The following is a 15,897-nucleotide window of genomic DNA, read 5'->3' as shown; positions in this document are numbered from 1 at the left end:
TGTCGATAATCTCTCGAAATTCGAGAAATTTTTACCGGAAATTAATAACTTCGCAGCAAAAAAATGAGTCATAATAGTAAAAAAAACTTAAATTTAAACAGAATCAGTGGAATTATAAAAAATGAAATGGACCATAAGTAATTATTTCTCGGGAAATCAATAAACCGATCTCGAATTCTCGAGAAATTACAGGCCCTATTTCTAGTCTAGACCAAGATACATTGATACGTAAACAAATGAACATTGCGTATAAACAAACCGTTGTAGATAATCAAAACTGTGCCTGTATTCCGATGATAGAAAACTTTGTTCATGCACAGGTGCTCTTGATCTGGACTAGGTTTTGGATGCAACAACTGCAACTGTATCCTATTATAAATTAAATACAAACTGACGATTCATGTTACAAATTGAAAACGGTACAATAGACCCAACTCAATACATTTACGCAAAGCGTGAAATTAGTTATATTTTACTTACTTATGCAATATCACAAATCAATTTTTAACAGCTTATAAAATACTGATCTGACAAAAATGCATCGAGAAAAATCATTATGTGGGCATTATTTGTTAAAACTTTACGGCCAATTTCATCTAATTTCGAATTAAGGTTACTTTTAATAAGACAGCGATGTACCTAAATAGAAACCACTCCAACAATCCTATCTATTCCCAATTCGGTCCTATCTACACACCATAGAGTAGGTAAGTACAATATAACATGTAGGTTCACGAACCTGGAAATTAATATAGATTACGATAAGCGCAAAATAATCATAAATCAATAATCAAAACAATGTGTACAACTCGAAAACAAGACAAATGAAATAATATAATCTTGTATTATTTGCATTACCAAGAAACAAACAGTAAAAAAGTTTCCTCTACATTTTCTACAGTAATTAATCAATTTAGTGCGCTCCTGATTGTCCAACAATACAAATAATTATCAATGTAATTCAAGTCGTGTTATCATCCTTCAAGTTACGCACTGATATAAGTAAACGATGTTATTAAATTAATTTCATACAAAGCGCGAAAATAAATTAGCATTAAAAAGAATTAAATATCTTAAAATCACGAGGATAGTTTGAAAAGTTTGTTAATTGTTTTACGAGATGGGCCACAATTATTCATAAAGTAAAATCAAACGACTCAGTTTACGTTTGGCAACCATTTGAACTCTGAATCTAATGAAAAAATTCGTTCTGTGTTAACATTTTTATTTGAAGAAGTTAACGGGCACTCTACAGTGCGTTGAAAACTGTTTATGTTGTTGGTCTTAGCGTATTTTTTCGATAAATGAGTTAAATATCGCCGTTGTAGCACCGAAAATGAATAGCACCACGAATTTCCAAGTAACGTCACTTCGAAGTAAATCGTTTAAAATAACCATAATGAAATATCGCCAAGTGCATGTGCACAAGATTGATAAGACTGTGGGCATACCAGCGTCGAAACGGCAGTCAAACAATATACAAGGCCAGTACGCTAAAGAATGTGAGGACCGTTTTGTCGGCTGAGAAGGTAAATGACATTGTTTTTTTTGGAATTGCCTAAGAATCGTAACGATTGGTTACCTTGAAAAGGGCAAGACAATAACAAAAGCCTATTATGCGTCGCCATCGAATCGTTCAAAAGGCGGCCAAGATAAGCGCCCAAAAAATCTTCTTCCACCAGGACAACGCCCCGTCTCACAAATCGACCGCTGCTATAGCAAATTTACTTGAATTTGATTATGAATTAGTTTCTCATCCACCATGTTCCCTGGACCTGGTCCTGAACGACTTATTCCTGGTGCTTTTCAAAACTTGGCTTAATGAGAAAAAATTTACGTCAATTCGGAATGTGATTGCAGCACTGAGCAGCGTATTATTCAAACGGTATGAAAAACAATTAAAAACCTTTGGACCAAGTATGTAGCCCTAAAAGAAGACAATGTTGAAAAAATTATTGTTCTGTTCCAAAAAAGGTGTTTTAAGCGTCAATGACATTGAGCTACTTTACGAGCTGCTTGTTGGCGAATTTACATTCTGCCTGTAAAGTCGTCCAGTGTCATCATCGAACAAGCTAACAAGCAGATTGTAAACAATCTACTGAAAAAGGTTGAAAGTCGGTTAACTTTACACGCTACACGCCGGCATGTGGGCCTACTGCGTCTGCGCAGTAGAGCGTACCTCCCGGTAAAAAAACGAAAACGTTCTGTCAAAATAGTCGCTGGCTTGTTGGCTTCTCAGCGAATGGAAAGTTTTACGTGTCATCATCACAATCGCAGTAGCTGAATCGCCCACTTTTAAATTCGCGAACAAACAGCTCGTAAAGTAGCTCAATGTCATTGACGCATTACTTACTGTTATTACCAAACTTTTCAAACTACCCTCTTAAATACATTTACAGTTTTTTTTGTCAGCATGTCAGCATACTATATATATATATATAATTTTGACTGAAATAAGTATATTAAACATATTTTTTCATAAATCGAGACTATCGCAAAAACAATTTGAAAACAATAATATTGTTTCGCAGAATGTGTGTATATCAAGTACATACCTACTCACTGTGATCCTAAAGCCAATAATTAATAATCACTATGACATTAGAAGATAATAATTATTGAGTAGGTGTATTAACTACATTGTATTTTGTTTCATCACGAGTAATGTTTCATAATACGGATTTTAATGTCGAATATTATTTTATAAATTATAAAAAATATTGAATGATTCGAATGTAATATAAATACAATCAAATAAAATCAGTTACGCCAATGGAATGTTCGATATCCATATTTATAAACAACTTCATACATTCAGCAGCCGTAAAGTAAGCGATTAATAAATCGGAATTAAAATACATAATATTATCGTGTCCGGAAACTTGTACGTATGCAGTTCGCCGTATCGTAAAGACCATCCAACCTCTTTGGGTCGTATTGTACTGACATAAAAGTCATGCTAAATAAAACACGGTTCCTGTCGGTGTACACTTTACAAGAAGCCAGCAGCAAATAAATTTTGAAAATAGCCGATATACTGGATTATTTTTTAGGTTAGGTTCTCATTCTTGAATTCATGAATTTTGCCAAAATCAGCTATGAAAATTGAATCAATGTTCATATTGAATCTAATAAAATTGGAGACCGTATAGTATACGTTCATCTCTTTCCGATAAGAAAGCTCACGGCGAACTGTGCCACGGTGAAATGTTTTACGTACAATCTACATGTAACCTAATATTATACCTTCTGGGGTCTACTGTCCACGCGGCAAATTTTCCGTGAAGCAAAATTTGTCATTATCAATGTTGCCGTAATCATAACAACAGAAAAAAACGTAATTAATTTTATCATCAGATGCATTCAAAGGATTACTGCGATAGCAAATATACCTATTGAATTCCTAAATACGTAAAATACAATACTGTAATACCTAGTAGGTGTTATGTTTTCACCGTTATTTTTAGCTCGGTTTCTGCTTTGTACAATAATGTTATTTATAAAATAATTCTCGGCTGTTTTCGATTCAGAACAATGATAACACGCAATATAAAATAAGTCCAGTTCGTTGAATTTTGTTTATTATTTTAAACCATTTATGGCAACATATTATTAACCAGCGATAGCCCGCTAATTCGTCCGCGTACAATACGGAAATAAAAAGTAGACAGATAACAGAATGAAGAAATACACTGATTTTATTTGATTTTGTTCAAATCTATGAGATAAACACAAGGGTTGAATCTAGGCGTGCGCCCTCTACCTGTACCTCACTTCAACGTCTATTGCAAATTGTATCTTATCTCCAGAAAATTTTGAGATTTAAACTAATAAATTTGTATCAACAAAGTTGGTTTTATAAACTGTGCAGGTTTCATAATATTGGTCTAGTAGTTTTTATCAAACATACATAAAATAATACGTACTATGGTGAAATATGAGGTCAATAGTAAAAATTACATGAATTTTTCACATTAAATTCGAGTGTTACATTTTGACCGAACAATTATTGGCTAAAACCGATTATTGGCTAAAACTCATGTGATGGTATCGCGGATAAAGTGCGTCCAACAACCAACGTTGCCAATTTAGTGTTTTTCTTGCCAGATCTAGCATTTTTCCGATAGGCATCTAGCTTGCAAAAAACGCATCTGGCTTGTGGCGTTTTTACTAGCATATTTTGATGCCTCCAACAGCTTTAAATGTGCTGAAAATACGCCAGAAAATTTGTTTATTTATTTTCATGCACATCAAATTTCTTATTACTACTTTATGCAGGTAGGTCGGTAGCTATTTTAGAAGCGTGATAATGATAAATAAACCAAACTAATTTATCACTTGAAACAATAAGAGCATTCATGACCTTATAGTGAAATACTATCATATCATATCATTTAATGTGTGCTTAGGTATGTATGTGACATCACTCACATTAGTGTGATACTGATAAATATATTTCTGTTGAGATGTGTAGTTTTTATAGTAGATATAGACATTTTTTCGATAGGCGAAAGGAAAGGTATCGATTTCGTTATTGGTAAAATAATTAAATTTACTTGCAATATTATTTTCACAAAATCTGGCGTTTTTTTCCTGCCAAATAGCTTGTTTTCGTACCCCGTCTGGCATGTTTTTGTCAACGACAGTTGGCAACACTGCTAACAACCTGTGCCCTACTGCCCTATTACATAATATCAGTATCAGACACTCGTAATGATAGGTCGGTACCACAATCACCTACATACCGCACGACGGGATATAGGACTAAAATAGGAAAACCACTGAAAAGAATAACAGTGGTTAAATACGATATTTTACTTGATAAAATTTACCATGCGACGGAAGCTGGTGTCGCATTACAATCTGTTTTATGGTAGTGATAGATCAATATTATAAAATATATATTTTTTTAAATCCACAATAAATATAAACCCACGATGTGGCCTGTAAGTCCTGTCATCTACTATTCTACTACCATCGGACAATCATCAGTTGTTCATTCTAGTTCTAAATTATGTTTTAAAAAAATTAGAACGTGAGTAGTATTTTGTCGATATTATAATATAAATCGCAATTAAATTCAAATGTCCTATTCTACGTACTTAAATTGGGGAAAGGCTGTAAGTAACCGCGAATGAATCTGCATTTTATAATATGGCGTCGATACGCCAAGATTTTGTTTTAAAGGATTCAACCGACACAAGGAATAAAACCGGATTCACCCGCTGATTGAACGAGCGCCGAAAATATATCACGCGTTGACCAAAATTCTGAGATTTTCTTTTTTTGTCGATTCCGGGAATTTTTTCGGGGATCCCGTCTCATAAGCTCTACGCTACAATATACATCATCAAACGGATACACTGAGTCTAAATAGTATAAAAATAATATATATTATGTATCGTATCATACATATTATAATATGTGAGCACTGGACAAGAATATGTTAGTTTATTACCAAGGTAATATTATGAAATATATGATGACAGGTGGATCCACATGCCAACATCATACAAAATCAAGGATCACATGTTATCTAAATAAAAGTCAGAAAATAATATTAAATAATAAATGTAACTAGGAATAAACGCGACTAATATTAATAACAGTGCATTTAACAACGTTTTTATTAGGTCGTATTCTTATTTGTCCGGTACAAATCTTGCAATCGATTGTTAATTAACTTCCCGACTAGCTAGACATTTGAAACTTTTAGAATATATCAGAACACGATGCCAATGCATTTTTTAAATACTGTTAGCCATATTTAAGTAGAATTGAATTCATTTTCAGTTAATTCTGTTTTGTATGAAAAATTATTTCGGAAGAAATCCTTAATCCAATCCACTATTATTGGTTACTAGGAAATTATTAATATATACGTGCGTTACTATGGAAATCAGTGAGTGTCAAAATGACAAACGTTTAAGCTAGTCAAGACAAGTTTATATGATTCAACAGAAAATTAAAAAACGTTGTATATAAAAAGTTCTTTTTAGCTTGTAATTATTTCTCAATAGTTACAAAACGGTACAAAAACTTGATAGGTGCGAACGGTACGATAAGAGTAATAAACAAATAGGCACATATGTTGTAATTGTATTATTAACTGTGGCGTAGTGGGTAGAGCGGCCTCCTCTGAATCCGTGGGTTGTGGGTTCGATCCCGCGGCTAGCAAAAAATTCAAATGTTCATTTCGATGTGTTTTTGATTCAGTCTAGATCAACCTATGGGTTGGCCGATTGGCTCACAACCATTCCCCATAAAAAAAACTAAGTTAATGTAATCTCCACTCGAAGACCCACATGGTCGACTCACCGCTGGGCGTGACAACGAAATACATTTTTAGATGGGTTATTTAGAAGTTCAAGATATTGAATGACACTTGAAATGCATCTTGTACAAAACACTAATAACACCAGTTCGGAAACCTGATGCATGATCAAAATGATGGAAAGAGTGCTGGGCTCATTCAAGCGGTGCGTGCTGCGCGGTATCACAGGGCCCATCAGTCACGGCGATTCAATAATGAGTAGAGTCCGTATTCTATAAGCTGGCGTTCACGTGACGTCGTTCGCGGACGGAGAGCATAGTGCCATCGCGTTCGACTGTTGCAAGTTATGGGAGGGAACGAGAGGGAATGCAGTGTTGAATGCCGAAGCGGGGGGGAAACCGCACGCCAGCTTATAGAAGACAGACTTATTTTTCAATTAAGATTTGTATAGGAACTCGCAAATCGTATATTATATCAAATTGGACCGGATTAGATGGCTGGGACGTGTACACAAGATGGACCAGATACGCATGACAAAAAAGGTATTGGAAAGCCCTGCAAGAAGGAAGATGTTAGTTAGAGAAAACAAAGACGCAGATAATATTATGATGCCAGGATGAAAATTATGATAGGTAATATAAAAATAATTAATTGTTACGTTATGTAATGAAAAGATTTATTATTGAAAATTTATCTTATTTTGTATTTTAATAACATTGATTGCGCAATGTATGAAACCGAGTTTCAAAATTATATTAATCGAGACAGCTGTTCCGCGCATCGTACAAAGGACGCGTGGAATATTTATTGTCTTCTGTGGCCGATCGGGCGCATCTCTAGCGAAATAAAACACATATCGTCGTATCATTGATAGTCGCCGTATCAAACGGGAAAACAATATTATTTTGTGGGCATTGTGTCACTGATGTCATTCTCGGCGATAGAGCGAACCGGACGTGAAAGTCTTCATGGCATATCAATAGTCGATACGTTTCACGTCGTACTATAAGTATTATATACCTACGTACGTAGACATAATAAATTTGCTATCATTCTGTCAAAAGACACATTAAATCGATTGTTTTAATATCAGTCGAGTCAATCGCATTCAATTACAACAATATAATATGTAAGTTATACCTACTCATCTTAGTTAGAACGTCAAAATGCGGAAGACTTTCAATCAAAAATGTTTAACCTTTTAAAATTGGAATTACCATAGTAAATTCGATAGCAATTTGATCAATATCGTGAAATGGAAAACTGTGCAGTTGTTGGTTGGTATAATTTGTATGCTATGTGATTCGTCGGGGATACAATATGGCGGTTCAGGATAATAAAACAATGGAGGCAGATAAAAATAAACCAACGCGATATTATTATTATTAGACTGAAATTAATTTTCTATATAACATAATAATATGTAAGATATCATTTACTTCATTACATCGTATAGATCAGTGGTCTCCAACCTTTATGTTACTACGCCTCCCTTTAAAAAAAATCTAATCTTGGCGCCTCCCCCCCTTTATTTCATTAAATAATACAGACACTTTTTTAACACACAAGTTTTTACTACTTACTTATGTTAAATTCATTTTTTAATAATTTTTTTTTTCATGCGACGAATGAGCTTGTTTATTACCACAATCAATTTTAATAGAAGTCAACAAAATTCATCATCGTTCATTGACAAAAATTAATGGATTCTATCATGGGCTCCACATACTGAATAGGGCCCACAGGCCAGGATCTTTCACCCATATATTTAAAATATTTAATAGTCTCGAAACAAAGCAGCGCCGCAGGCGACTTTTTTTACTAATAATAAAATAATATGAAAAATGCATTAGCAAACTAACCAAGAACTCAGGAAATAGATTTTTGTTTGCTTCAATATATCTGGCGTAGAAATCATTTAAAAGTGGAGACATGTATTATTGTTATATTATATTAAAGAAATCACGTCAAAAACAATTAAAAAAAACAATATCACACCCTGCCTACACGCTTCAGTTGACACTTTAGCTACGAGTGACATTTAAATTTGAGGTTATTGTTTCCATGCAACCAGCGGTCGTTTTGTGCATTACCGAAACAGAGCGTTTGCAAAAGCGCCATTTTTTAATTTCTCCGCTCCAAATATTTTTTAATAGGATTTAAATATATGTATTATGTATTATATATTAAAATAAACATTCATGCACTGAATTTTCACTGTTACGTTAAGATATGAAGTTTTATTTATTTGTAGATATTATGGTTTAAAAATTAATTTATTAAAAAATTTTGGCGCCTCCCCTGGCAATAGATCGCGCCTCCCCTGGGAGGCGCGCCTCCCAGGTTGGAAACCGCTGGTATAGATAGAAAAATTTTGATTACGTGGTATCCACTCCGTACCAGAAACGAAGTTCCTATGTTTCATGTTCACTATAGATCCACCAGTATAAGTCGTCTGTTGAGTGAGGGCGCCACACGCTAACATATGACATGTCATTCAATATTTTTTATACAGTGATGCGCGTAGTTCTAAATTCTAGCACCGGACAATAATTATAATGGTATATCAATAATTTGAATTCAATAACATAATGTAGCTAAATAATATTACCAATTTATTAATAATTTGTGTATCAATATCCCATTCAACAGTCAATACTCTACGTACAAAGCTTCCTTACCATTTGCCGCCAATTATTGCGAAATGTGCATTAAAATCTTCTAGGGATTAAGACTACCTCTTAGATTGGAAAAATCACCGAATTTGACTAGGTATATAAGAAAAGTTCCTGTCTATTGGAGAAAAGGCAATAAACACTCTCTACCATTTGCCACCCACCATATAGTATGAAAAATCTTTCTCGGAGATGGCCACGATTAATAATTTAAAAAAAAAGTCTAATTAAATTTTGTTAACAAGGAACTACGCGCAGCTCTTTCAAGCATCGATATATACAGAACAAAGTTGCTTTTTCAACAATCTCAACTAACCCATTAAAAGACGGTAATTATGTTTAAAGTAGGTTGACGAGCAATTGTTTGAGCAACCTATGTTTCTAAAGTGTTGAAAACATTTATTACAAAGGTATTATTTTGTTCATTTGAAATACGGAAAATATTATGTCTATTAGAAAAAGATACCTAGATGTGATGTGTAAGTATTCTTGTGTGTTGCAAATTTTGTACAATAATTTAAAATGAAGGTACCTATGCCGTGACACGAAAAAATGTTGCGAACCACTGATCTGCGAAGACATAAATTATAAATTTGTTTATATTTCCCTTTTTCCGTTACATAAAATAAGTGTATTTTATTTATTTATTATTTGTCCAGTAAGACATAATAAGAATAATAATATTACTTATATACAAAGAACGGATTCAGATAGGTAATGAAAATCTTAGCCCATACAATTTTTTGAATCAGTGTCTTCCGGCAACACATCGATAGCCTTGGTTACAAACAGGATCTTCAGTGAAAACCTAAGAAAGTCCTTCACCATTACGCGTCAAAATTTCATGCCCACACAGTTTCAATTATTAGGCCGCATTGACACGGTCCAAGTAGCATCCAAGTACACTTGGACCGAGTGCCATCCAAGTGCACTCGTATGAGACATTTTCATACTAATTATTCCTATCCAACTAGCTTGGATAGGACTGATAGGTGTAATTTGTATGAAGATGTCTCGTACGAGTGCGCTTGGATAGCGCTCGGTCCAAGTGTACTTGGACCATGTCAACACGGCTTTAGCAATACCAACAATACCAACCAAAAAAAAAAATACAACAATTGCAATTTGTATACGGAATACTAATCCGGGAATAGCTTTCCCGATACGATTTTATGCAAAATGATAAAATTGTACAACTCCTCACTTCAAACCCCATTTGAACAAAATACGTCATTTCAATTGTTTGACAACACTGTTTCAGAGATCTAAATTATTACACACCTAAATTTTATTAAACTTAATTTAAACTGCACTAAAATATTAGAATGGTGTGAACCATTCAGCAAAGAATCGTGGATTGGAAATTACTTGATTATATCGGTCGATATTGTTTTAAAAAAAATAAGATGGCACGAAAAACAAGACTTCCGTAAAGTGATGGATTGGTAACCATGATAGACATTCGATTGTTATAATAAAATGACTGGTGTAAGCCACAACACAACCCCAACCAGTTAAAATATTGCATTATAAGTCTGTAGAAAATATGATTGATAAATAATGAGGAATTTCACGACAGCATCCGCATTAAGTCAATACGTTTCGGATTCATCGACCGTATGTGTGTGCAATTTGGTCGTTTCTGTATTGACCACGAAACATAATAATGCACACAGAATCATCAATAAGGAGGGTGGATTTAGTTCTTACCTGTATTTTATCGGAAGATTCCATTTAAATCTGTATTAATCCAAAACACAGCTCATTCCTAGAGGCACAAATAGTTGCACATACTTCAAAAATATGTCCTTGTCGAGCACATTCAAATTAAGTTCGAAATTCCAAATTGGTTAACAATTTCAGCCGAGTAATGTTTAAGAATTCCAAAACACGAAACATCGATCACCCCGAAACATACACAAAAGTGTAAATAAACGTATAAAAACTACTACACATCTCAACTCGATTTAACAACGTCCCCATCACCACTCAGCTGACATTTTGGTCTAGTAGACAATTTTTCCAAATACTACCAGAGCTGCCATGCGCGACATACATTTTCCGATTTAATTCGTCGTTCCGTGTTTATGGTATTTCCAGATTTATTTTCACGAAAGATTTAAATAAGCAAATTATCAAAAATTGAAAGAGTGTATTTTAAACAATGAATTTTAAAATGTTTCACTGTGCTATGAAAGCACACATAACAAAATAATATGTTGCAGCACCGAAACTACAGACAAAAACAAATATAAGAAGCCACCCACCGACACAATCATAAATTTACCTTTTTAAACATTATTCAATATTTGTATTGTTTTTACTTCATTATTATGTAGATAGTGTAAAAAAACAAGACGGTCAATAATGTTGTAATATTATTTTTTTTCATTCGACCATGTCCGATCCTAATAGGATCATGGGCCTTCACAGAGTGGAGGTTTGTATTAAAAGATTATTCGAATTTGACTTTGAAGTCCTTGAGATAGGGTTTGCTCTTTCTTCTTCGCGTGAGGATATATTCTACTAATTTATTTTCCTTTTTCTTGTCGTTGGTCATTTCTCCGTTTTCATTTACTGGTCATACCCGCGCGTCTGTTTTTTTATGTATAAAGTTTGGCATCACTTTGTCTTCATTATGGATTTGACTTTCTTACTTTGTTTACGTGTTGCTTCTGACAGTTCATTCAAACTATCAAAATAATTATCTTGGACGAACGTTAAGTGAACGTTAAGTGATCAGTGATTATGGCGCAACATCTGAATGACCGTGAGGAGGATATTCTAAAAGCAATGGACACCAGACGGCGCAGCAGAACTGCTACAGGAGGAAAAGTTCAACGTACCAGCGTCGATTAAGATGCTGGTGTTTGAGGTATCCTCGTTACGTACCTTATTTCAGCAGGGGGACCGGCAAGGAGTGGCACAACGCCCAAAAAAAAAAACAATTCTTGGCGGCCCTTACGGTCGTAGAGTTAGGTCTAAATGACAAGTTGCGTCGGTGCGACCACTCGTGATCAGCTAACCATCTGACGAAAAGGACCATCGCGGCCCTGCAGAATGCGATTTTTTCCCAACGGGACAGCTTCTGAAAGGGTATGCAAGGGTTAGTGGATTGGGCAACTAATCCTCAAAACAATTGGTAAAAATAATAGCCGTAGCCCGCATACCTTTTGTGCGGATACCACCATTGGTAAGTCCTTCTTTACTTTTACGGAAAGATTTTCAAACGCAACAATCAGCAGCGGTCACTCTCGAGATCGAGGACTTAAAGAACTCAGGGGTTCTAGAAGAAGCGGGTCAAACCCCTGGTTTTTCTCTTTACCCTGTTTCTGATCAAGAAAGAAGACGGGGCCCTATGCCCTGTTTTCAACCGAAAGCGTTTGAATGCGTTCCTACAGCCAAGGCCATTCAAACTAATTCACCATTACGAGGTTCCAGCCGTCTTACAAACAGAAGACTGGCTAGTAATAATAGATCTAAGCCAGGCGTCCCTCCAGGTACCAATGGCTTCTCAACATCGTCGATTCGTTCGACTACCCTACCAAGGGGAGCTCCTACAATTCACGTGACTCCCGTTCGTGCTGCCAACCGCTCCAATTATGTTGGCATCCCTGACCGATTGGGTCGCCGAACGCCTACGAAAGAATGGCTGAGAATATTCACTTACCTAGACGACTTCTTAGTAGCCAACCAATCCGAGAAACAGTCTCGATTCAGGTGGAATACAGGATAACCTTCCTACAGTCTTTAGGATGGTTAATAAATATTAAAAGATCCTGTCTGAACCCAAGCGAACAATGAGGGTCCCTGGACATCACGTAGGACACACACAACAAGCGGAGGTTTCTGTCGCCGGAGAAGTGTGTAGCACTCCGTCACCATCAGCTGCTAATGCAGGTACAAAAAGGCAGTTGGTCCCCCAGACAGGCACATATCCAATCCCTTCTGGGGCGACTCAACCTCACATCCTACCTCCATGAGGAAGGTTGCATTGCCGACGGCTACAACGCTCCAGTCATCAATATGGTCGAGGTCCCATCCTCGCCAATTGATGACGATCCCACCACAGGCCCAACGGGACATCATGTGGTGGCTGTAGGCGATAGGATCCTCAGAGTTGACATAACGCAGGAAAAGGCAGTTGGTCCCTCAGACAGGCACATATCCAATCCCTTCTGGGGCGACTCAACTTCACATCCTACCTCCACGAGGAAGGTTGTATTGCCGACGGCTACAAAGCTCCAGTCATCAATATGGCCGAGGTCCCATCCTCGCTAATTGATGACAATCCCACCATAGGCCCAACGGGACATCTTGTGGTGGCCCTAGGCGATATGATCCTCAGATTTGACACAACGCAGTTACAAAAAGGCAGTTGGTCCCTCAGGTAGGCACATGTTCAATCCCTTCTGGGGCGACTTAACTTCGCATCCTACCTCCACGAGGAAGATTGCATTGCCGACAGCTACAAAGCTCCAGTCATCAAAATTGTCGAGGTCCCATTCTCGCCAATAGACGACAATCCCACCACAGGCCTAACAGGACATCATGTGGTGGCTCCAGGTGATAGGCTCCTCAGAGTTGACACACATCAATCACCTCCTGATGACAGACGCGTCTGACACAGGCTAGGGAGCCCAACTGAATGAACACACCTATCAGGTACGTGGAAACAAGACCAGTTAGCATGGCATGGCATTCCAACAGGAAAGAGATGTTTGCAATTCAATATCAGATACAATCAATCATAGGATCAGATCTGCTTCTGCAGACAGACAACAAAACAGTGGTGGCATACATCAACAACGAGGGCGGCACAAAATCTGTCACCCTCCCAAACCTATGCCGACAGATACTAGTATTCACCAGTCGAACCAACATCACGTTTACTGCACAATACTTCCGCAGAAATTACAACTGCGTGGCAGATCATCTCTCCCGCAGACAAACTCATTCCCGAATGGCACCTCATCAACACCGCAACCACCCCCCTGTTTCAAAGATGGGGTGTTCCCGAGGTGGATTTATTCGCAAGCGAAACAGCACATGTCATTGCAACGTATGTGTCACGAGACGTTACAGAAAGTGGCGCGCTGTTTCACGACGCCTTCAGCCGAGTGTAGGACTTTAGATTGGCGTGGATATTTCCCCCACCAAACATCCTTTCACGAGTCCTAGCGCACCTGAACTCAGCAAGAGGGAAGTACTTACTAGTGGCACCAAGCTGGAAACAATGCTTATACAATGCCTCACCTACATACGACACTAGTTGGTATGGAGACCAACGGTCCACCTCCAAGGACCCGGGACCTGTCCCTTTAACTATGGATAATTTCGGGTGGGGTGGAAATAACATCAAATTGAATGGTGGAAGAAAGGGCACTTCTTACTTCCAGATGGCGGCCTTCGACTCTAAAAACTTATAAACCAGCTTGGAACAAATGGAAGACAATGACATGGGTAACATGAACCTAATGGATCATAATAGCCCTCAACCAATGGAATTGGCCAGATACCTAGGCTACATGCACAACATGGAGGGTTTGTCGTACATAACCATCCTGGTGCATAAGTCAGCCATAGCCACATTTTGCAAACCGATTATCATTGTAGATATCAGCATCAACGTGGTAGTACAACACAATATGTTACAGGCAATTTCGGTAATGATAACTGAAAATATGAAACCCATCAAACCACCGGTTTGGGATCCAGGACGAGTGGTAGATCATCTTAGGAAAACAACACCGGTGGAGTACAACCTATTCGAAACCTCTAGCAGGACAGCCACCTACTCGGCTGCTTCTCGCATCGGGGCGAAGGGTTCATGACCTCACACTACTCAGTAATAGTAGACAATGGATTAGTGGAAAAAAGTGGCCACAAATTGTATGGCCAATGTTTGGCTCAAATACAGATACCGCCAAGCATCGTCAATCGGATTGGAAGCTAAGCGCTTCCACGTGTCAAAACATCGACCCAGTATTCTGGTTACGGAAACTCGTCTGCATGTCAAACCCAGGGGTCGAAATGGACCGGAACGCACCGGAGCGCCGTTCCGGTTCGTGAAATCTGTAAAGTTATCGCCCCGTCTCGTGGACAAAATAATTTGACCGTCCGAGCTAGATATGCCATATAATAAAAAAATCTAGCACACTTAGGTTTATAAAATACACATAAAATTTGATAACCATGTTAATTTTCGAGCGCTTCGGTTTGTAATCTTTTCCATTTCGAGCGCTGGTCAAACCCAAAGAGAGGGGAAGGTGGGTATATTTCGGAATTATTTATATCTTCAAGAGGATCACCAAAACCAACCACCAGGACAGTTATAGGGAATTGGATATGGTCAGTACTGTTGGAAGCAGGGGTACAAGAACCACCAGGTAGTGTCCGCTCAGTAGTGGCTTCCTTAAACTGTAAATATACCCAATAGATGATATTTTAAAGAGAGGTAACTGGCGTGTTGAGTCGACATTTCACGACAACTACCAGAGAACTATGGATACACCACCATCAGAAGGGGAAAAGAACCCATTAACTTCTCTATTCAACATATACATGGAAAGTCACGATGGTCTATACCTCGTCAATGAATCATTGTCACATACAGGAATTTGGCATACCCAACACCAGGTGATAACAAACAGATATCTCAAGGACTTCAAAGTCAAATTCGAATAATGAAAGGAGTTTTACCTACCAATAAAACTCTTATTATTCATGTTGACTTTGAAGTCCAGGTAACTTCTACCTGGTTCCTTGAGTCATATCATAATGAAGACAAAGTGATGCCAAACTTTATACATAAAAAAACAGACGCGCGGGTATGACCAGTAAATGAAAACGGAGAAATGACCAACGACAAGAAAAAGGAAAATAAATTAGTAGAATATATCCTCACGCGAAGAAGAAAGAGCAAACCCTATCTCAAGGACTTCAAAG

At 37.2% G+C, this 15,897-nt stretch overlaps 1 protein-coding gene across 1 annotated transcript in view; it reads right to left on the bottom strand.

Annotated features, from left to right (window-relative positions):
• The window catches only part of LOC147068546 (uncharacterized), a 42,815-nt gene extending 31,855 nt beyond the window's left edge, over positions 1-10,960 (bottom strand). Inside the window, exon 1 of the mRNA XM_085952197.1 lies at positions 10,660-10,960. Within this exon, the coding sequence (XP_085808323.1) occupies positions 10,660-10,683 (24 nt within the window). The 5' untranslated portion in view covers positions 10,684-10,960. The remainder of the gene's footprint in view (positions 1-10,659) is intronic.
• Between the last annotated feature and the right edge of the window lie 4,937 nt (positions 10,961-15,897).

Source organism: Rhyacophila brunnea, unplaced genomic scaffold (assembly GCF_057557595.1).
Source record: "Rhyacophila brunnea isolate RB1 unplaced genomic scaffold, BYU_Rbru_1.0 scaffold_3, whole genome shotgun sequence".
Taxonomy (NCBI): domain Eukaryota; kingdom Metazoa; phylum Arthropoda; class Insecta; order Trichoptera; family Rhyacophilidae; genus Rhyacophila; species Rhyacophila brunnea.
The sequence above is the reverse complement of the archived record's forward strand: the minus strand, read 5'-3'. Positions and strand labels throughout refer to the sequence as shown.